Source organism: Acanthaster planci, linkage group LG01, assembly GCF_054643075.1.
Source record: "Acanthaster planci isolate LZ-2023a linkage group LG01, COTS_SCS, whole genome shotgun sequence".
Lineage (NCBI taxonomy): Eukaryota > Metazoa > Echinodermata > Asteroidea > Valvatida > Acanthasteridae > Acanthaster > Acanthaster planci.
In genome coordinates, this window is record NC_141777.1 from 39414982 (window position 1) to 39437835 (window position 22854).

General features: G+C 39.2%; 1 protein-coding gene across 2 annotated transcripts in view; it reads left to right on the forward strand.

Moving 5' to 3' along the window:
• Nucleotides 1-22: 22 nt before the first annotated feature.
• LOC110980557 (uncharacterized) overlaps nt 23-22854 on the forward strand; it is a 24761-nt gene continuing 1929 nt past the window's right edge. For both annotated transcript variants that reach the window (XR_015426371.1, XM_022237365.2), the window contains exons 1-20: nt 23-154; nt 2454-2561; nt 3397-3436; nt 3885-3955; nt 4146-4208; nt 5691-5795; nt 6775-6863; nt 8107-12216; nt 13169-13323; nt 15635-15736; nt 16128-16237; nt 16957-17047; nt 17566-17682; nt 18664-18751; nt 19466-19619; nt 19847-19990; nt 20682-20782; nt 21273-21335; nt 21535-21638; nt 22349-22449. Coding sequence is in view for 1 of the 2 variants with exons in the window: in XM_022237365.2 (XP_022093057.2) it covers nt 2521-2561; nt 3397-3436; nt 3885-3955; nt 4146-4208; nt 5691-5795; nt 6775-6863; nt 8107-12216; nt 13169-13323; nt 15635-15736; nt 16128-16237; nt 16957-17047; nt 17566-17682; nt 18664-18751; nt 19466-19619; nt 19847-19990; nt 20682-20782; nt 21273-21335; nt 21535-21638; nt 22349-22449 (5849 nt within the window). In the remaining variant the exon portion in view is untranslated. The remainder of the gene's footprint in view (nt 155-2453; nt 2562-3396; nt 3437-3884; nt 3956-4145; nt 4209-5690; nt 5796-6774; nt 6864-8106; nt 12217-13168; nt 13324-15634; nt 15737-16127; nt 16238-16956; nt 17048-17565; nt 17683-18663; nt 18752-19465; nt 19620-19846; nt 19991-20681; nt 20783-21272; nt 21336-21534; nt 21639-22348; nt 22450-22854) is intronic.

Sequence of the window (22854 nt, forward strand, 5' to 3'; positions counted from 1 at the left end):
CGTAACTGTAGTCTAGCTTCCAGACGAATATGCCACAAAGAGTATGATTCATTATGATTTTCAGACTAATTCAAATATTTTTGCAGAGCTGGAGCGGTTTGTTCAAAACTTTTTGTGGCAGTTGCATCGGCATTATCGGGATCGTCCCAAAAAGGTAAAAGAGGCGAAGATTCTGAAACATGAATATAAAAATGTGCGATTTTGTCATTAATATAACCATAAGGATTACATATTATCGTTTGCAATACGATTGATTCAGAAAGTACAGATTATACGATAAAAATGGCACATTTTTGACGTGATGTTCATCAGTCAATTCTAGTCATGCTAGTCGTGTCATGGTCACAGTGACATGCATGTGTCGGACATCAGCTAGCCTAACAACACTCCAAAAAAGTTTCAACATTATGCCGGGGAGTTCCATATACGGACAACACTTGATGCCCCTGTGCTGAAACCTAGTATGAGACTTGTCTGAAAAAAAAAATCTGAGTTTTTATGTGAATGCTTCGGAATTTTCCTTGCAAAATTTCACTGTTTGGGACATTTCTGTCCCTGTTGCACCGTTTGCACGGTCGGGTTGGTTGAGAGTCGAGTTGGTCGAGAGTCGAGTTGGCAAACGGTCGAGTTGACCTGACACCAATATCATGTATATGGAACTCCCCACGCCAGCTGCATGGGTGATTTTGCATGATGTTAGAGAGGCACTGTGAGAAGGAAAAGCAATGTTTGCCCATTTTTCCTGTTGAAACAAGTGTTTCCAAGGTCAGATAGTGCCACAGGCAATTTTCACCATCATTTCTGGAGGTGACATGGTTAATTTTTTGTGAGGTGGTCCATGAAAAATCATACTTTGTTTAACTCTTTTAAGGCCAAGTCACATTTTAGTTTATAAATTTACATGTACGTATAGGACCTAGTATTTTAGTAAGGATTCATTTGGTGTATAAAAATCACAGGGGGAGGGAATTTATAGTTTCAAACAAATTTAAGAGGCCCTTGGAGACCCCTTATTTACTCAATATTTTTTTAATAGATAATTTACATGTGATTGGAATATCTCCAAACTGCAAGAACGTACCCCGGATGAATGACACACTTTGAATGTTATTGTTAATTCTCTGTCCAATGATATTAATTTTGTTAAAAAACCTGAAACTTGTTGGACTTCCTGTCAAAAGGAACAAGGTAGATGTTGGGAGAACTTTTTTCATTCTGACGCTACTTCCTTGGTTTTGTACAGTTTCTATGGAGAGTTAACAGGCTAGTAAGAAGGCCTACAGTGTAGTGTGACACGTACATGTAGGCTATGTTCTCCAACAAAACTGGTGGGAACACATATTTTTACCGTATACTAGGCTCTTTATTTTAAACTGCTATTTTACCGACAGCCCACATGTATATGAAATTAGTTTTTTGGGACAGTGGAAATTTTACCCTGAACATAACAAGAAAGTTTATGTAGTTAACACATACTGTAGTCATTTAATGTTGTGATGTTGTATTCACAGTTATAAATTGGAAAGAACAGATTCAGACTACATCATTGTAGGTGCAGTTTTGGAACTTACATGTATTTCCCTTGAAAAAGACAGATCCAATATTGGACCATCCCAATTTTTGAGTGCCATAAACTCCCATAAATTTATTCCCGTTTTAAACCTTTTCCCCTTATTAAGGCTCTGAACCTTTTTTCCTCACTGATATCCCTCAACATTTAAACTTGTGCCTCTTGTTAAACTGGTTGGTGTTACAATACACAACATTGTGAAGGGCAAATATGGAATCAAATTTGGAAAAGAAAATGAAATAGCCCATACTAAAACTTGGAATTTAATTTAAACAATCCAGGAATGAGTGTAACTTTTTTGAGAGAAAGGAAACGATTCAAAAGGGACACAAATCGGAGTTGAACCTGGCAACCTGTCAGGCACAGCACAGTGTCATAGTCTTGATTCCAAAGTGCTTCTCCTCTTGGACTACAGTCATTCAAAAGTGATAAATGTCTCAGTCTACATGTACATGTACATATGTACTTGCATAAATACATGTACCAGGACTATCCAAGTTAACATGGAGCATAATACGTGTACGTGTATGCTGTGCTGTGTATGCTAGCTTTATCAGTTCACTGCATACAAAAGATTCAATCCAAACCAACTTGGAAACATTTGACTGCTTTAAATTCCTGTACATGTCTTTTCTACAAATTCACAGAAATGTTGAAGTGACTTTATGGAGGGGTTTGTAGGAATGCAACTTTCTTTCCAATCTTTCCATTGTTGGCCAGTCTGTGAGAAGAGGCTGAAATGGAGGGCCAATGTAGCTTGTGTGACTCCTAGACCCTGAAACGTGGAAGTTAAAAGAATGTTTGTGCTTCAACATGACCCTTTATTCTCCCCACCCATTCACCCACCAACCACAGAGTCATGGTAATTTGTGTCTCTACACAGGCAGAACTACTGTACATGTAATTTAGCTTTGTGACAGAGATCACCTCTTCTCCTCAACTGTGTAACTATGAGTGGCATCAGAATTGTCCCAGAGGGAGAGAACCTTGGGTGAGTAGTGCCATTGTCCTCATTTCTGGTACAAAGTACTTTGGACAGATTTCACAAACTGACAATATCACAAGCGAATTTTCCTGGGTTATTTCAAAATCATTTAGAATAGGACCATTAATCGATGTTACCCTTGATAGTGTTGAAATGGATAAAATGTGTTTATGATACGGATACATGTAGTTCCAGCTCTCTTTTTGCTCTGTTTTTCAAGTTAGCCAGCTTTGCTTTACAGTGATGTCCCTGGACACAACATGTACACTCTTCGTCTGTGTGTACAATTTGTACATGTATTAATCCAAACACTTCAAACCCTTCATCAACAAGAGGTTTTAGAAGCTTTTACAGATTGAGCAAGGCTGAGCTAAGTTAATACGTCTTTACATACATGTACATGTATGTATGGACCCAACCTGACATTGGATCTTTTAAATCTCACCTCAAAACTTACCTGTAGGCTGTTTGTTCATACTTACCAGTAGATTTCCCTAATAGCACAGTGAATAGCTTTCATGTGCCAGATACTTGCACTTTATAAGTTATTATTATTCTATTATAATGATAATTATTATTATTATTACTGTATGTACATGTAGAGTACTCGTACAGGAAGCTTCAAGATGTTAGAAATGGGCAAATGTTGATATCATATGAAGAAAAATGGGGAGGATATTGCTTAATTGAGTCAATAAACCTTCAGGGGGGGCATAAATGTAATTGATGTTTGGATGGCAGGTTGAATTTCCAGTTTCTTTCTTAAATAGATGAGTAAATTTGTCTCCATGGTGCTGCATCTCATGAATCTCTTCATTTCATTTTTTTTTCTGTTGCACAGAGTGGAGACAAGGCCCAGGCCAAAAAAGAGACGGTCTTCGGTAAGTTTGTATTCCCACCTGTAGTTTATATGTACCTGCCTTGTCTAGAACCTCTGCTTCATCCAATTACACCCAACAATCAGTAAGGTGGGTAGCTTATTTAAAAAACAACGTGACTGACAACAGAGCACGTGTGTGAGTCCGCGTAGGGATGTGTTGATAGGACAGACCTTGAACACGTATTCAAGTGACTTCGTATGTGCTTCATATTGGATATGCGCTGTTGGAATACCAGACTCAGTCATTGTAACATAGAGACGTCTGTATAACATGTATATCTCAGGCGAAAACAGTGTCAGATTCAAGTCCACCACTCACACAGGACACCAAGACTCATATCTCAGAGGGGACTTGATGCTTGTTGCATCTTACTGAACAGAGCAATACTCATACACTTGTCTGCAGACTGATATGATCATAATAATGCCAATTTTTATTCTTGTTACAGATTCTGAAGTCACCATCCAGGAATGCCTTGCAAGATTTGGATTCTAACGCAGATGAGCGAGACACCACCAAGTATGATTGAAAGAAGAAAATATCTAATTAAAATCATTTCAAAGTTAAAATCATGTATAAGATTTACATTCTTAGTTATAATGCAACTTTGTAAATGTGGTGTTAATAACCTTGACTTTGTCCTAAGATGAATTATTCATAAAGTGTGAATTTGTATTCATGATAACTTTGATCTCCTTTCTTTGCATAGTGTGGCAAAGAAGAAACGCCGTTCTTCCAGAAGAGTCAGCTTTGCTAACACATACCAAGTCCAGTAAGTCCAGATCAATCCTAACCCTAGCACGTATTTATAAATTTATCATTGAAATAGCAAGATAAATGTAGGTATCTGCATTTTGTTTGGAACACTACAGTATTTACAAAAAAAACCCTGCTGACTAAGGACTTGGTTATCAAAATTATGCACGCAAAACTAATTTTTATAAGGTAACAGAAAAAAAATTGAGATCCAAAAGATGTCTTCTATTAATGCACAGGGTTCTCACGGCCTGGAAAAGTCATGAAAAGTCAGGGAAATTTGTTTTCGTTTTCTAGGCCTGGAAAAGTCATGAAAAGTCAGGGAAATTTGTTTTTGTTTTCCAGGCCTGGAAAAGTCATGAAAAGTCAGGGAAATTTGTTTTCGCTTTCTAGGCCTGGAAAAGTCATGAAAAGTCAGGGAAATTTGTTTTCGTTTTCTAGGCTTGGAAAAGTCATGAAAAGTCAGGGAAATTTGTTTTCGTTTTCTAGGCCTGGAAAAGTCATGAAAAGTCAGGGAAATTTGTTTTCGTTTTCTAGGCCTGGAAAAGTCATGAAAAGTCAGGGAAATTTGTTTTCGTTTTCTAGGCCTGGAAAAGTCAGGGAAATTTGTTTTCGTTTTCTAGGCCTGGAAAAGTCATGAAAAGTCAGGGAAATTTGTTTTTGTTTTCCAGGCCTGGAAAAGTCATGAAAAGTCAGGGAAATTTGTTTTCGTTTTCTAGGCCTGGAAAAGTCAGGGAAATTTGTTTTCGTTTTCTAGGCCTGGAAAAGTCATGAAAAGTCAGGGAAATTTGTTTTCGTTTTCTAGGCCTGGAAAAGTCATGAAAAGTCAGGGAAATTTGTTTTCGTTTTCTAGGCCTGGAAAAGTCAGGGAAATTTTTTTCGTTTTCTAGGCCTGGAAAAGTTGTGGAGTTTTTTAAAACTGACTCAAGTCATGGAAAAGGCATGAAATTTTTCAAACACTGTTCTATTCTCAGAAATAAGTGCATAAAATGTATGATTGTTTTCATAACTTAAAAGGCCGAATAGTCCAAGAAATTGTGTTATTGGGTCATGGATATTCATAATTTGGTCATGGAAAAGTCATGGAATTTAATTGTCCTTTAGGTGCAGGAACCCTGAATGCAGTTCACATCTATCAAACTCTATCATGAGCTTGGCAATATTTTCATTAGGCTACTGGATAAGCCAGCTTGCAAAACTGCATAGAGAAGCTTAGAGATACAATAATGTACCTCCTCACTTACCTCACCGGTTCCCTTCAGTACCTCACCTCTTGTTGAAGAGATAGATCCCATGGTGTACCTGCAGATCATTACCATATTGTACTACTTCCACCATGCAAACTTTCAAATCACAATGTACAATGGGTACAGTAATTTAACAACTACCCTGCACAGCTGAGCTTCTTTTCATTTCCAGTCCCTGCTCTTGTAGGACGTTTTCTTTTGTCAGAATGCCTTTTTAATGTTGCTTTCCTTTGGATCTTTGTGTCCTGCAGGGAATTTTTAACTACTAACCAGCTGCATTTATTGGAAGAAACCAATGTGGAATCAACGAAGCCATTCTCACCAGAGCAGGACTTTGAACCACCGGCTCACACCAAGTATGTATCCTCATTGATTTCTGCTTTCAGTACCAAGACATTGTTCCCCCTTTCATCTTTTACTTTTCTTGACTGTTTGTTTGCAACATTACACACCTCTCTTCTTGCCTGAGAAGTTAATCAGGTCAACGACTACCGGTATATGGAAGTGAATGTGGAGGCCTGATAGTGCAGCAAATTAAGTCCTTTCCTTTCCTGATTATTTTACGTCACAACTGTTTTTGGAAACCATTTTCCAATCTTTAAATTGCATTTATAAATACCTCAGAGAGTCTCCCTGTTCAACAGCCTGCAACTTGACTGTATATTAACATTTAATAATGCTCACCGAGAAGTGATAACGTCTGCTATGTAAATCACACAGTGGCACTTGGATACAAGACAGTTTATCAATTCTGATTGGTCAAGAGTCTGTGTGCAAGTCCTGGCCTGCTACGCGCATGCCAAGTCCATGTAAGGAGATTCCTTTGGACACCTGTAAAATAATATGGATGGGGGTGTTCGTAAAGTAAAGTAAAATTCTAGAACAAAATTGTTTGAAATCCGTCATATATTGACTCTTTTAACTCTCTGACTAAAACAAGGTATTTATGAATGGGAATAAATATGTGCTCTGGCTACAGGAGACTGAATGCAGATAATGTGTACTTCATGTCATTCACCTTACTAAGGGATTGTCTCAAAAGTGGAAATGCTGTAGAATGTTCCAAGGAGAACATTCTTTGTTCCATTTGGTAACTGTACCCCATGTTTCTATGTTGGAATTACTTTAGGAACATCAAAAGGTACTCAGACAGGAACAGCGGTCAGTGCTTGTATTTGCTTTCTTTGGAGCAGTGCAGGACCATAAAGAACATGGCAAATTCCTAATGGAGTTGACATTGTCTCTGACAGGAGTTTTCTGTAATGTGTTTGAACTGAGACATTTCCTGTTCTGGTCATCCCCATTTGTGATGCACCTCTTTCTTGTTTCTCGCAGATCATCCTCAAGCAGTTCAGGGAAAGAGACAACAACCACTCAATCATTTCAGTCAGATGTCTCGGTGGGACCAGGGCACTGTATCACAGGTATGCCATCAAGCCATTCCTTTCAATATGATGTGAATATGATGCTCAAGTCACTGGTGACAAAGAGAAAGACTTGATGACATTGCATTCCCATTGCACACCTTTCACCAAATTTGATCAGTCATCATTTTTACCAACCAGTGGTTGATTTCACCTTGTACCCAGGATTTATTTAATGTGTAGGTTACCAAGCGTTAAGTGTGTTTGATTACTTCCCCCGTGCTTACTTGGGTAAGTGCGACGCAGTGACTGCATTCAAGTTGACTCACGTAACTTTTCATGCTTTCCCCAGGTCTGGGCCAAGTAACTTACTCACTGAGCTGGTTACTTGGGGAAGTATCCCACAATGCTATGTAGAAAGATAGTGGCTTAGGTGAATGATGTGGAGGAAAGTTGTTGGAATTATTTCAGAAAAGTTGTTGCATGGAGGGGAAAGGTGATTACAGTCAAGTACGTTTTGTGAAATGGGTCATTCCATGAGGTTGGGGCACAGTTTGTGACGTTGTCACTTATTACATCTGCATCTTTTGCCACCTGTCATGACCTGTAGAGTAGGTCATTTACTCTGTAAAACTAACACACCCCTCTGTATTCAGCCTTGCAAGATGTATAACAATGTCAGTTTGGAATCCACATGCAGAGAAATAGCTGTTTATTTTTTACGGAACCCATGTAACAACTGACACCGTCACAACCTCATAGAATGACCCAAATACAGGCCAGATACATGTACATGTGTGTTTGTGCAGATATCCATTGCATTTGGCAGTTCAAATTTGTTAAATTTAATTTCTGCATGACCTTTTGACACATTTAGGCATATCGAGTAACCCAAGATTATTCGATCATTAACTTATCTTCCATGATCGCCTCAACTTATGACATCACGGGTAGGGAAGAAATCAAACATGCTGAAAATTGACCTGTGGTGGATGTATGGTCACTGATATATGGCCTGCAATGTTTTGCTTGCATTCCAGTAAACACTGCAAAAAGTGCTTTAAACTGCTCTAACGTTAGTGCAAAAAAACAAATAATTGAAATAAAATGAACGTTTGGAACCCATTCAGGACTCACTTGTAAGTATTAGACCTAATCAAAATATCAGACCAAACATTTTAAAGTTTAACATGCCTGTACTTGTAGACGCAAAAGGTCATCCTGTTACTGTAGTCAAAGTTCAGTCAGTTTAAAGGTGGTAAAATGTAAAACATGATAGAATTATCTTTTAATTAATTTCCAGGTCTAGAAACCCTCCTTTCCGGCCCCATAAAGAACCAGTCTCATCAAGATGTCCAGGAATCAATGATGCCCTACTCATACCCACAACCAAGGGAGGCTGCTGTTCAGTTGCCTGTGATTGATGAGACATTTGAACTGCCTTTGGAAACACAGGTTGGGAGAAGTGCTAGAGGGAGATCAGATCCCAGCAATCCTGAAACAGATGAGGTGCCAAGTTGGCCTGGAGCCGCTAGTAATCACAGCAGCGTTGCTGTTGGTTTGGTAGGGCCAAGATATCACTGCACCCTTCCAATGGTAGACTCCTTCAGCAGTTCCTGCCACAGCAGCGATGTTTCCTCGGCAAGTCATTTGGAAGTCCACAATCCAGATGTTGATCTGTTTGACGCAGCTAATTTTGAGCTCAAGCTGTGCCAAGAGCAGTTCCCAGCTGGCTATGAAGACCAAGAGAGTCCAGCAAATGATGAGCATGTGACAGGGGAGGCCTATGTCCAGAAAATAGATGCCAGTTCATTTTTAAAGTCCTTCATGTCCTCTAAAACAGTTGAGGAGAATTTTGGTCAACCTGTGCATTCAACATCTTCCACCTACGCAGATGAGAACCAGGCAGCCAAACAGGACAACAAAGATTTCCCTCAACAATCCTTCCTTGACACTGTCAGTAGCGCTAGCCATGAATCTGGAGGTCCAGTAAAGAGGAAAGACGCAAAAAGCTTCTTACAGTCTCTGTTGGGAAACAAGAGTCAGCCCTCTGAAGTGCTGTCAGATCAAACATGTTTTTTCACTCAGGATGAAACGGCATCAGAAATGGATTTGACAGCTTGTGTAAGTGTTGAAACAAATGGAGGAACCAAGAAGAAAGATGCTGGCACTTTCCTGAAGTCTTTTGCTGAGTCTTGTCCCAGTGATGACTTTAGTCCCCTGGGTCATTCCGTGGTACTGAGCAATGTGAATAAACATCCGGATGAGGAACAGAAGACTCGGTTTTTTGATCGGGATGGTGAGACATCATCAGGAATGGATCTCACAACTTGTGTGGGCAGTGTGCTTCAAGTCAAAGATGCATTTGCCGTTTCAGTCAGGCATCCAGACGTGACTGTGAGGTTTGGGGATGATGATAAGGGAAGTATGGAGCTGACACAGTGTATAGATGGTGTACAGAAACAACCAGAACAACCTCAAGCCTCAGGTCAAAAGCGTCAATCTGGTAGGCCACTCACAGACATAACTCAAATCTTTGATGGGAAAATTGATGGAAGTGAGATGGACTTGACCACTTGCACTAATCTACAAATCCCTAACTCTTCAAATTATCGAGGACCAGATGGGCAAACAAGGATCTTCTATCAAAATGATACCACTGCTGCCATGGAGATGACAACTTGTTTAAGTGTCCAGGAGTATCCTGAAAAGTCACAAAATCACACCTACATGTACAAAGAAGATTTTGATGGTAGACAGGAAATGAACACCGTAGGAGAGAAAACAAGAATTTTTCACCAAGATGACATCACAGGATCTATGGAAATGACGGCTTGCTTGGATGGAAAGACAGGTCTCCCATTACTGAACAAAGCCAGCACTAATTTGAATTCTTCAGTCAACCTCCAAGGAAGTGTAGGGGCAGAGAAAACGCAAATCTTCCGTTCTGATGATACCACAGCTGCCATGGAAATGACGACTTGCTTGGATGGAAAGACAGGTCTCCCATTACTGAACAAAGCCAGCACTAATTTGAATTCTTCAGTCAACCTCCAAGGAAGTGTAGGGGCAGAGAAAACGCAAATCTTCCGTTCTGATGATACCACAGCTGCCATGGAAATGACGACTTGCTTGGATGGAAATGTGAACTTCTCAAAGTCAAGCGGAAAGAGGTCTATCCAGAAGTACAACAACCAACCATGTGCAGAAGAGGATAAAACTACAGTCTTCTGTCGTGATGACACCACTGTCTCCATGGAGATGACAACCTGCATAAAAGGGGAAAATAGCTACAGTCCAAATTCTTGGGGAGGCAGTCAACCACAGACAGCAGAGCAAACGAGGGTCTTCCATCGTGATGATGTGACTGCAGCTATGGAGATGACGGAATGCTTGGACGAGAGAACAAGCTTCACAAAACTAGGCACATTGACTTCACACCAAGAGGTTAATCAACAAGGAAGTATGTTGTCGTTTGCATCTGAATGTTCAAAGAGAAAAGAGTCCACTGAACCTGCTGATGGATCAAGTCATAAAGCCAAAATAAAGCAAGTAGATGAGCCCAACAAGAAATCAGTTGCTGATGAACTAACTGGTTTGGACAAAACACAGATGTTTAAGTCTGAGGATATGGCTGGTATGGAGTTTACAACGTGTGTTGATGGGTTGATCTTAGAATCAAGATCATGCCCTGTAGGGGGAAAACAAATACACACTGTTGACTCGATTGAGAAGCAACCCAGATCAGAACTAGAGATCAGTAAAGGGGTCTCACATCCTCTGTCATTGGACAATCCTGAAGACCGTACCAAAACCTTCCCTTCAGATGACGCCGGCAGAATGGAAATAACAACTTGTATTGGGGGTGTGTTGGAAGATTCCTCCAAAACGACAGACACACAACTAGTGTCAACAATGCACATTGATAAAACATGTATATTCACTGCAGATGAGACAGCACAGATGGAATTAACAACGAGTGTTGGTTCTCTTAAACCACTTCCATCAGTGGTTTCTACATCCAGCCATAGAGCTCAGTGCATTGCTGCTCCTGATGACACTACTAAAATGGAAATAACTACCTGTGTAGATGGGATATTTCCTAAGATGTCAGCTGATTCATGTCAGGGAGAGACCATGAAACAGCTTGGTGATTGCACTAGGATTTTCTCTTCCGACACAGCAAGCATGGACATGACAAAGTGCATCGGTGGGCTTCATCTACCAGCCTTTGCAGCAAGACCTCAACCTCATGGCCTTGATGACCAGACAAGAGTGTTCACTTCAGATAACACTGCTAGAATGGAGATGACAGCTTGCATTGGAGGTCTCCTCTCAAAGAAGTCTGTAGAAGAAGCAACGGTTCCTGATAGCACAGATGTTGACCATCCAGATCACTTGCATGTGATGAATACAAAGTTACCTCCTCAAATGACAGACTCAGTGATTAGTTCATCGTCTCAACAGCAACATCCCTTGGACCAGACTCGTATCTTTACATCTGATAACACTGCATCTATGGAAATGACAACTTGCACGGGTGGGATTGTTGAGAAAGACATACCACAGTCTCTTGGTAAGATCAATTATCCTCACACCACAGATCAACTTCCATCACATCAAACTGGTTTCTTTGACCGTGAGGTCACAGGAAAGATGGAACTGACAACAGGCATTGGAGGGATTAAAAGCAGGAATGCCATACAACATTCTCATGAGATCCCTCAAGTAGATTCCTCTCAGCTCTCAACTGGTGAGGAAATCAGCCAGACACAGCTAACAAAATGCATTGATGTACTTGATGGCAAAACAATGGGAGTAACTTCTCTGGTGCAGAAATCATCACAGGAATCAACTTACAACGTTGCTCAATCATCAGAGCAAACACCAGGCCATGGAGGTAGCACAAGACCAGAGATGAAGGATGCGAGGGATTCCATGGAGGACAACAGCCTTGATGGTCACGTTTCAATGTTTCAGGAATGTCTTGAGTCATCATCATCGACCATATGTAAAGAATTAACAAAACGAAGTTCTGATACATTTACAATTGAACCTGTGTCCATCAGCATAGCTGCAACAGAACCATTGACTACGTGTAGGCGCTCTGACACGTACACCCTCGATAAGCCATCAGCAGCATGCACACTTGCAGAGAATCCCACTTCTGACACCACCCAGTCAACGGATGATGTCTGTAATCCAGCAGCTGCCACCGGTGACCAAGTTAGTCCCACTGAAGAAGACATGCCAGTCATTGGAGATCTGAATCGCTGGGGTAGCCTGGACTCATCTGATGGCATCGAAAATGAACAGCCAGTGTGGTTGGAGAACACAGAAGATTTTGTCCAGTTATCAGCTGAAGCTGGAGTGACCCGATCGATGATGGTGGAAGCTATGAAAGATCAGACTGGTAAGACTAAGTTTCTCCCATTTCTCCCAAGTTAAATTTTTGAGTTAGAATAAATGAAAGCTGTGAAGTTTAAATTCATATAATGATGAACAAAGAAATTGACTGGAGTGGAATTTGAACCTGCAGCCTCTGGAACATCGTACCAGCGCTCTACCAACTGAGCTATCCAGCCCTATGTTAGTGGTTCTTCCCATTTGTCAATTTCTCTGTTCGGGTGGCGCTAGCCAGAAGCCATTAAACCTGAAACACCATGTACATGTATCACACCCCAATTACATGATATAACGTGGGAAGGGGTGAACAGAGATCACTCAAAAAGGATATGGCTTTTGAACATATATTATGAAACAAACTATGCAGGGAAACTGACTAGGTGCTTATAAATGCTTGTAAAGATGAACAAACAAATTGACTGGAGCGGGATTTGAACCTGCGACCTCTGGAACACCGTAGCAGTGCTCTACCACTCTTTGAGTGATCCCTGTTCACCACTTCCCAGCTTGTATAGTGTTATTGGGGTGGGATCCCTGGCTACATGGTGTTCCAGGTTTATTGGCTTCTGGCCAGGGCCCCCCTTGAACAGAGATAATGACAAATGGGAAAACTACCGACATAGGGCTGGATAGCTAAGTTGGGAGAGCACTGGTACAGTGTTCCAGAGGTCACAGGTTCAAATTCCGCTCCAGTCAATTTCTTGTTCATCTTTATGATCATTTATAAGCACCTAGTCAGATTCCCTATATAGTTTGTTTCATAAGTTATAATATACTCATTTCTCTAATGTTCAAATGCTTCTTTGTTGGTATTTCAGATTATTTTCCCTTTGTTGAAACACTGTTATTTCTTTTAAGAATATTCAAAAGCCACAACATACCAGTTTTACAGAAAACCAGTATTCCTTCAGTGAACAAGATTCAATCTTTTTAACCAGTGGCCTCCTATTTGTCTCCAGATTGTGAGAGTACAAGTGCCCATGAACTGTCATCCTCTGCTGACCTTGGAGCCCAAGATGTACATGTACCTCCAATGCTGAACACTGACATTGCATCAAGAGTGCAAGATATTTTGCCAGCATCCCTGTTGAATCTCCAAACTGATGTTTCATCAGTAAGTTTTCCATTTTCAACAAATATGGAAGTTGGGCATTAAACTGTAATTACATGTAAGTCTTGGTCACTTTAAAACCATGCATGGACTTAAACTCTTTTACTATGTACACATCAACCTCACAACCACATTTACAGTAAACGTGACATGAAGCCTCTATACCAACCACTGTTATTTGGTCCAGAGAGTACCTGTATGGGCGCTAAGCAGGACCGAGAGGGGTGCAATTTTCCCAGCAGCTTAGGCTACTTTTTTGGAAATTGCATTTTACTAGTTCACGAAGAACTGTGAAATGCATGTTTATTTTTTGGTATCTCTTAACATGCAATGCATTTGGTTTATTGTTTCCTCACATACTACGGAGTGACGTACAGATTTAATACATGTTGGTATCTCTTAACGTGCAACGCATTTGGTTTATTGTTTCCTCACATACTACGGAGTGACCTACAGATTTAATATATGTTGGTATCTCTTAACATGCAATGCATTTGGTTTATTGTTTCCTCACATACTACGGAGTGACCTACAGATTTAATATATGTTGGTATCTCTTAACATGCAATGCATTTGGTTTATTGTTTCCTCACATACTACGGAGTGACCTACAGATTTAATATATGTTGGTATCTCTTAACATGCAATGCATTTGGTTTATTGTTTCCTAAACGTACTACGGAGTGACCTACAGATTTAATATATGTTGGTATTTCTTAACATGCAATGCATTTGGTTTATTGTTTCCTCACATACTACGGAGTGACCTACAGATTTAATATATGTTGGTATCTCTTAACATGCAATGCATTTGGTTTATTGTTTCCTAAACGTACTACGGAGTGACCTACAGATTTAATATATGTTGGTATTTCTTAACATGCAATGCATTTGGTTTATTGTTTCCTAAACGTACTATGGAGTGACCTACAGATTTAATATATGTTGGTATTTCTTAACATGCAATGCATTTGGTTTATTGTTTCCTAAACGTACTACGGAGTGACCTACAGATTTAATATATGTTGGTATTTCTTAACATGCAACGCATTTGGTTTATTGTTTCCTAAACGTACTATGGAGTGACCTACAGATTTAATATATGTTGGTATTTCTTAACATGCAATGCATTTGGTTTATTGTTTCCTAAACGTACTACGGAGTGACCTACAGATTTAATATATGTTGGTATTTCTTAACATGCAACGCATTTGGTTTATTGTTTCCTAAACGTACTATGGAGTGACCTACAGATTTAATATATGTTGGTATTTCTTAACATGCAATGCATTTGGTTTATTGTTTCCTAAACGTACTACGGAGTGACGTACAGATTTAATATATGTTGGTATTTCTTAACATGCAACGCATTTGGTTTATTGTTTCCTAAACGTACTACGGAGTGACCTACAGATTTAATATATGTTGGTATTTCTTAACATGCAACGCATTTGGTTTATTGTTTCCTAAACGTACTATGGAGTGACCTACAGATTTAATATATGTTGGTATTTCTTAACATGCAATGCATTTGGTTTATTGTTTCCTAAACGTACTACGGAGTGACCTACAGATTTAATATATGTTGGTATTTCTTAACATGCAATGCATTTGGTTTATTGTTTCCTAAACGTACTATGGAGTGACCTACAGATTTAATATATGTTGGTATTTCTTAACATGCAATGCATTTGGTTTATTGTTTCCTAAACGTACTACGGAGTGACCTACAGATTTAATATATGTTGGTATCTCTTAACATGCAATGCATTTGGTTTATTGTTTCCTTGCACACTACCGAGTGACCTACAGATTTAATATATGTTGGTATCTCTTAACATGCAATGCATTTGGTTTATTGTTTCCTAAACGTACTACGGAGTGACGTACAGATTTAATATATGTTGGTATCTCTTAACATGCAACGCATTTGGTTTATTGTTTCCTTGCACACTACCGAGTGACCTACAGATTTAATATATGTTGGTATTTCTTAACATGCAATGCATTTGGTTTATTGTTTCCTTGCATACTACGGAGTGACCTACAGATTTAATATATGTTGGTATCTCTTAACATGCAATGCATTTGGTTTATTGTTTCCTAAACGTACTATGGAGTGACGTACAGATTTAATATATGTTGGTATCTCTTAACATGCAATGCATTTGGTTTATTGTTTCCTAAACGTACTACGGAGTGACCTACAGATTTAATATATGTTGGTATCTCTTAACATGCAACGCATTTGGTTTATTGTTTCCTCACATACTACGGAGTGACCTACAGATTTAATATATATTTTTCCCAACAGACTAAGCCAACACCTGGGCCAGTGTCTATGTGTAAATTCCTTCAGTTCTTGACCACTAGCATGTCCAAGGGTCGCCGTAGCGTTATACCCTTCTTACCGCAAGTATGAAGACATCTTTCAGCCTTTCAACCTGTATGTCTTACATGTACATCAGATAAGAAGCAGATCATATCATAGAGTGTTGTCATTAAGATATAACAAGAATATGCAATGGATGCTTCTCCAACAGTGGTATGAGACTTGGTAATGTCTTTGAATTTCTGCCAGAAAAATACTCTTTGCTTTGAAAACCTACCAGTAGTACTTCTGTTGTCATGTCCAGCCATTAGCTCAGATACATCATGTAGAAAGCCATTGTTGGTAACATTCAGCAGGTTGGATGTGCTAGAGAAGTTGCCCTCCCCTAGTTAATAGTGATATTTCTAGTAAAAGTCATATTCCTTTTCCCATGTACTCAGCCCAGTAATTCCTACCTCTTCACTTCTTGCTACAGACTGCATCTCCTAAGACCCTGAGCGATTTCATGGAAGATCACTTCATCACAAAGCCCAAGAAGGATTTGTATGAATGGGCTGTCAATCACCTGTCAATGTCCATTGAAAAGTAAGTCCAACCACAACAAGCACAATTTACAAACACTACTCTGTGTAGTGCTATGGTCTAATAATTGGACAGTGATTGATGGACAATCCTTAAGTTTGAGGCATTATTGAAGAAAATAATATGTTTTTAGCTAATTGTACCCTTGCGCCAAATACCTGTCCTTATATACTCATTGGGAGGTTGGAATTGCTAGAACCAAAGTTACAACAATATAAGGCTAAGTGTCATGTCCTGCCTATGGAGTTTTGTTGGGGAACTGTAAACCATGCTATGCGGCTTTTTCTGAAGGACTTGGCTATGACTGTAGAAAACATGTATGCCTATTGAAGTCACTGGCTAGGGATGTAGCCATTTCCAATAGAGGCATACATTGCTAGCCGCAGCTGATGATTCCGACATAGCCTTTAGCCCTCTTACAAGAATCAAGGAAACGTTGCGTGCCTTGTCAGTGCTGGAATAGATTGATTGCAATGGGCACCTCTCCATTAAACCATAGAGGAATGCCACAAGCTTGCACATGACAATAATAGTCAGGTTTCCACTTTTTACTGCCGATGGCGACATTACATACCGAGGACAGTACACAGCATATTTGTGTTTTGCCTCAAGGCAGTTGTGTTGCTTCACTTAACAGATATTGTTACATCAACTGTACAAGACAGTTCTCCTGCTTAGCAATCAATTTATAATTTATCTTCATCTTTGTGGCAATTTCTCAGGATGCAGGGAGCAGTGAATGAACAGGAACAACGTATGTCAGAAAATAACCCTGACATTGTGACTGAGGTAGAGTGTGCACCACCAGAGCAGGTACAATGTACTTGGAACAAATACACACTTGATTGGTGAAGGTTGGAGTAGTCAGTGGGTGGATGGTTGAAATTGTTGTTTTTGTTTGTTGAGGGTACATGTACAGTGTAGCTAGTTTGCTGGGTAATTTAACTCTGGGTACGTGTATGTTGTTGGTTTTCAAAAAATGCCTTACGTTTCCGATATGTGGGCTGACTTATGGAAGGGCCGTATTTAATTGTGCGAGACTGGTCATGGGGCCATCCTTGTAGATATTCTCCATTTTTCAAAAACATGTTATCCTATCAAGCTTGAATATGTTTTATACTTAACCAAGATATAAAAATGTTCCTCCGTGATACTTATTCTTATCAGCAGGGTATAAATAATAAATGTTAAAAATAGGTTTTCTGTTTGCTTGTGGCAAGCTGTTACCTTATTGGTTACAATGGAACCCAAGAAACCATCAAACAAAGGCCTTTAATACATGTAGCAAGGAGTTGACAGGTATTGTTTGACTGCATATTTCTTCTTGTCAGGCTGCACATCTTCAGGATCATATTGAGTCTTTATACAAAGCTTGTACCAAGATGTCTAAAGCAAGCTTTCAAGAATGGAGACAGAAGATGGTGAATAAGACACATCAATCATTAAAGGTCTGTCATTATTAGAACTTTGCCAAATGTTAACATTTGCTCATACATGTATGATTAACATTCTTGTTACACCAACTGTGAAATACTAAATAAATTAAAATACTAAAATAAAAGATGTCCAAGAATTAGGACGTTTGTCTGCTGTAATATTTTCACATTTTGATCATGAGTATTTTACCTTTTTTCCAAACAGATATTCAAATGTACAAGTTGGAGATTCAGATTTTGCCTCTGGATTTTCTTTTTTACTGCAGAAAATGATCAAAAATTATTGAATCAGAAACTGATTGACATGTATGTGTACCTCGTCCATTTCTTTGGGATTCAGTTTATCAGTTTCACAAAGGCAAATCTGATTATGCAGCGTCAAGTAAACTTTTAAGAAAATCACATTTGAAATTGGTCCCTTTTACAACAGAGAAGTAGTAGAGATTAACTTCACAAGTTGATTAATTTCACTATTTCAGTGTGCAAAGGCATACATCTAAACTGCCATAAAATGTGAGAAATTACCCTGTCAAGTTTATGCGCGTTTGACGTGGGGCACACTGAGTATGTGCAGCAAATTTTTCTGGAATGTATGGTCTTTGTGTGCATGCCGAACATGCAAGAACCCAGTTGGAAAACTTTGTACCAGTCTTTTTCTTTGGCCAGTGAGGGTGCACTTCAACTCAGGGCAGACAATGTCTCTTTGTGAAAACCACAAAATGGGTTTTGCGCTCCATTACTTAATGTTATCTCTGTTGAGCATGCATTTGTTCCTTTTTTGAAAATATAAAATGAGTGTTGAGTGAATTTTGCCCGTGGAGGCTGATTTAGCCTGTTTCAGTAGATTAGGTCAAAACGATTCCACTAAGTTGGCGGCATTAGATACCAAAAATCCTATAAATTTGAAAAAGTGAAGATTTTTGGTCAAATTTGTCTCCTCATGAAAACAGTGACGTTTCGTTGACTCTGTTTATTTTCACATTTTGTCCACAGAAAACTGAAGCTGAGATGAATGAAATCTTATCAAGTCTATCATCTTCACTGGACACACTGATCAAGAACATGGAAGAGCTTGAAAAATGTAACCAACTCATGTTTCAGCATCGGACAGCATTATCAAATACTTACTTCTAACTCAACATTAACTTTATTTTACCTTTCAGTTCCCCTGCATGTTACCCTAAAAGAAAAGCAGGTTTTTCTTGGAATCATCCATGATTCTCCCAAAGCATCTGAGGGTATCAAATACCAGGGAAAGTAATGGTGACTGCTCTGCCTCCCCTCACTCTTTAAAATTAAACTCTTCAAAGTTTTCCCAAACCTTGCGCTGGAGTTGGAAGAATCTTTAAGGGTTAGGAATAATGGAGTTTGTGTTTTATCACATCCACCTGGTACTTGAAGTAGTTTAGATTTAGAGCACAGACTTCAAACTTCAACCCCTTTTCCAGGATCTCTGATCTTCCTTCAATTAAACTCATCAAAGTTTTCCCAAACCTTGCGCTGGAGTTGGAAGAATCTTTAAGGGTTAGGAATAATGGAGTTTATGTTTTATCACATCCACCTGGTACTTGAAGTAGTTTAGATTTAGAGCACAGACTTCAAACTTCAACCCCTTTTCCAGGATCTCTGATCCTCCTTCACCTTTTCCAGTCCAGTAGTGACTTGTCAACTCACAGCATATGTTGCTTTGTTTTTAATCTTAATTTTTAGAAATAAATCTAGAGATTAGTCAAGGATCATTTAGGTTCTCCGATATCATGCCTCTTTTGATATTTGTTGTTAATTGTTTCAACAGTCAAGGAAGGTTTAGATGACACTGTAACACGACTTCAGAGAATTGAACCACCCAGCCAGGAGCGTGTTGAGGAGTTCATCAACCAACGACAGCAACTAGCAGAGAAGCAGGAGGAAGTTGAAGAAATGAAGACGAGTAAAGTAGCTTTGCAGAGGTACACATAGGATGATGGTAGTTTGATACAAAGCTGTACATTTGACAAGTACACAAGAATGAGAGATGGACATTCTTAATATCATAAGGCCTTTTGGCATGCAGTCAAAAGGAAATTTGTCCTAGTGGCATCTTTTTTCATTTGTAGTGCTAGTATCATCTTGCTAGCAAAGTTAAGAAAAAGGATCTTAATTAATTCAATGCCTCGTCCTCTGCCTTTTGATTTAGTGAATCCTTGAGACTAAAGGAGGAAATCAAACAATACAAAGAGGAGCTGGCTGATGCAAGAGAGATGGAGATGTTGCTTAGCAACCAGACTACATCTAATGATGCTCTGGAGGAGGCATTGATGAAATTGGAGGACATTCACTGGTAAGTTTCTGGTTGCCACAAGACAGATGCGTCACTGACTACAGCAAAGCCCTTTGTATGTACATGTATGTGTTCATTGGCAGGAGTTTTTACAAGGCTGCACGTGAAAGAAAGGCCACACTGGCAACCTCTGAAATACATGTATACATGAGTAATCTTAAACACTCTACAGAAAAAGATACAATAGAGTCCATTCTATAATTGCTGTTATGCATTATTATAATTCTTGAAAGAAAATTAATAGAATCAATCTTGTCTCACTTTCCATCCTAGTAAAATGCTGACTTTATTCATTAGTTTCTAGATTTTATCTGACTCTAGTTCGCCTGAGAATGTTCAGGATCCCTCTTCCCAATTCTATCATCTTGTAAGACATGCAGATTTGACTTACATAACTTGATTTCCTGCCTGGTTGCTTCCTACGTATGCCGTTGCAAATTTTTGAAAAATGTTTTTGAAAGTCTTTTGTACGTGCAGTTTGAATGTCCTTTTTTTCTGACTTTTAGTTGCACGCCTGTATTTGTCTGTCCAGTCAGAGGGCTGACTGGCAAATTCCACTGCAACAACCTCATTTAACTCCCTAGCCAGTTTTCGCTGTGGAGTTGTGAAAGATAGAATCTAGGCCTTTGTAATTGTAATGATGTTTAAGACATACATGTAGAATTGCTTGACCTTTTCTGGTGTTACTCAGCTTGCAACAATGGAGATGGCGTAAGGATACCGAGGAGGAATTAGTCTTTACCTTCTTAGAAGATTCCTTCATCTTCACTGTCAAACTAGGAAAGGAAATCGGTAAGCGCAAAAACACCTGAAGCAGCCCAGAGACCAGATCTCACCACTTGGCTTGTTTTGCTGTATATTTCACTGGCTTATATGAAGTTTGCCACCTTGTGGGATTGCTTTACTTTCTCATTGGAAATAACAAATGTTCGGGTTAGTGAGAGAATGTTGTCACTGTGCCACTCACTATACTCACATGACTCATTGTTTAGCATTCCAACATGGTGTGTGATCAGTTTATTGGATAGCAATGCTGATGGTTTTTGAATTAATGAACACATTGATTTATACTTCATGTAGATAAATGTTTACCTCCCTCAACGCCTGTTCAGCACTTCAAAAATTAAGATGGAAAGATTGCGGTAAACACCATGCAATATCTAGATATTGCATGGTGTTTACCGCAAGCTTTCCATCTCAGTTGTCTGTCACCATGAATAGCTTGAAATCCCATCCACTTCCAAAAATGTTTATCATTTTATGTGTTTACACCTGTTAACAGAGAAAGGAAGTGGGGTACAGGAGAAAGAGATTACTAGTCTTCATATGGAGAGCCTTCTTGCTGGTAAAGTATCACATTTTAAACCATGCAATTTACTCAATCATTTCTCTGCTGTCATTCACTGTGAAGATTGATGGGAACAATGGATCAGTCAGTGTAGGATGGCAGTTGCTCCTTTACTTTGCAAATCATAATGCCTCGCTTTTAATATCAAAGAAATTCTTTTCTTTTCATATTTGTGGATTGCTGTTTCAATTTTCAGACGATGCTGAAGTCTCGGCCCACCTGGCACATAACCTCATCCAAGCCAGCATAGATGTGGATTTTCTACATTCACGTCATCCCACTACAGCCTCCTTAAAGATGGTATCCATGAGTAGATTTTTGTCCAAGTTACATGGCATAAATTTCTAGAGTCAGTAGTGTGTAAAGGAAGGTGAATTGTAATAGAAGTTGTAGGTTTCAGCAAGAGACCTTGTATCAATTCAAACAGATAAATAATTTTTGTTGTTTTTGGGAGAGAAGGATTTTTAAGTAGGTTGATTGAATTTCAGAGCTATACCAACTACAACCTTGCTAGGAAACCAATATTTGGGTCAGATGTCACATCATGATATGGTAGTGTAAGGTTAGCATGAATGGCTTGTGCTCTTCTCTCACCACTGTGACTAGGGTTTGATTCCTGTGAGTTTTTAGTTTCCTTCTGTGTTATGGGGGTTATCTCTGGGTTGTTTTGTTTTCTTTCATTCACCAAACAAAAATCAACACAAGCAATCTTTGGCTGTGCTGGTCAAATAAGGGTCATCTGGCGGCTGTCTGAGGCACCTTAATATATATTCAGCTTGATCATGTTATAGCAGCATCCTACGTATTTAAAGCCTATGGGCTGAAAGTAAGGAGGATCCCCTCTGTAAAAATAAAATAAAAATAGTTAAGTTTAATTATCAGGAGTTGACTTTGCTATGTCCTCAGTAAATGGAAAGCATATTCTCTGCTCTGACAATTGCTTCAAACAACATTTTGATGTGATACTGCTAAAATTTTAACGGTCTGTCTTTTTATCTTTTTCATCACAGTTACTCCAAGACTTGTCTGAGGTAGTCAGCCAAGCTGACAGCATCGCTGAGGAAATAGATCACATCAGATACAGACATGTAATTACTGTGAATGGAACCAAGTAAGTCAGATTGATATTCTTCAAAATCATCTTTATCCTTCAAGTAGACATCTAGTGCCCTGATAGTGGAGCAATCCATCAAGCCCCACCACTTAGTGTTCAGCCAATTAGTGTGCACATGTAAGATGGAAGTTAAGGAAAGCAATGTGGCACAGCATACAGTGGATGGGGCTTTCTGGCTCACTCTATTGGCAGTTGGTCATTTATCTGACAGTTCTATATTAGTTTATCAGAAAATAGTCATTGTATTAGAGCGCGATAAAAATCTGCTCGGCAATAGGGAAGCTTATAACGAGAAACACTTCATGCTTTTTTGAATTGATAGAGTAGATGAACAATTTTGGTTGTTAGTTTTACAAGCACTTGGAGTGACAGTGTTTCATTAGAAGTTTTGAGTCATCACCT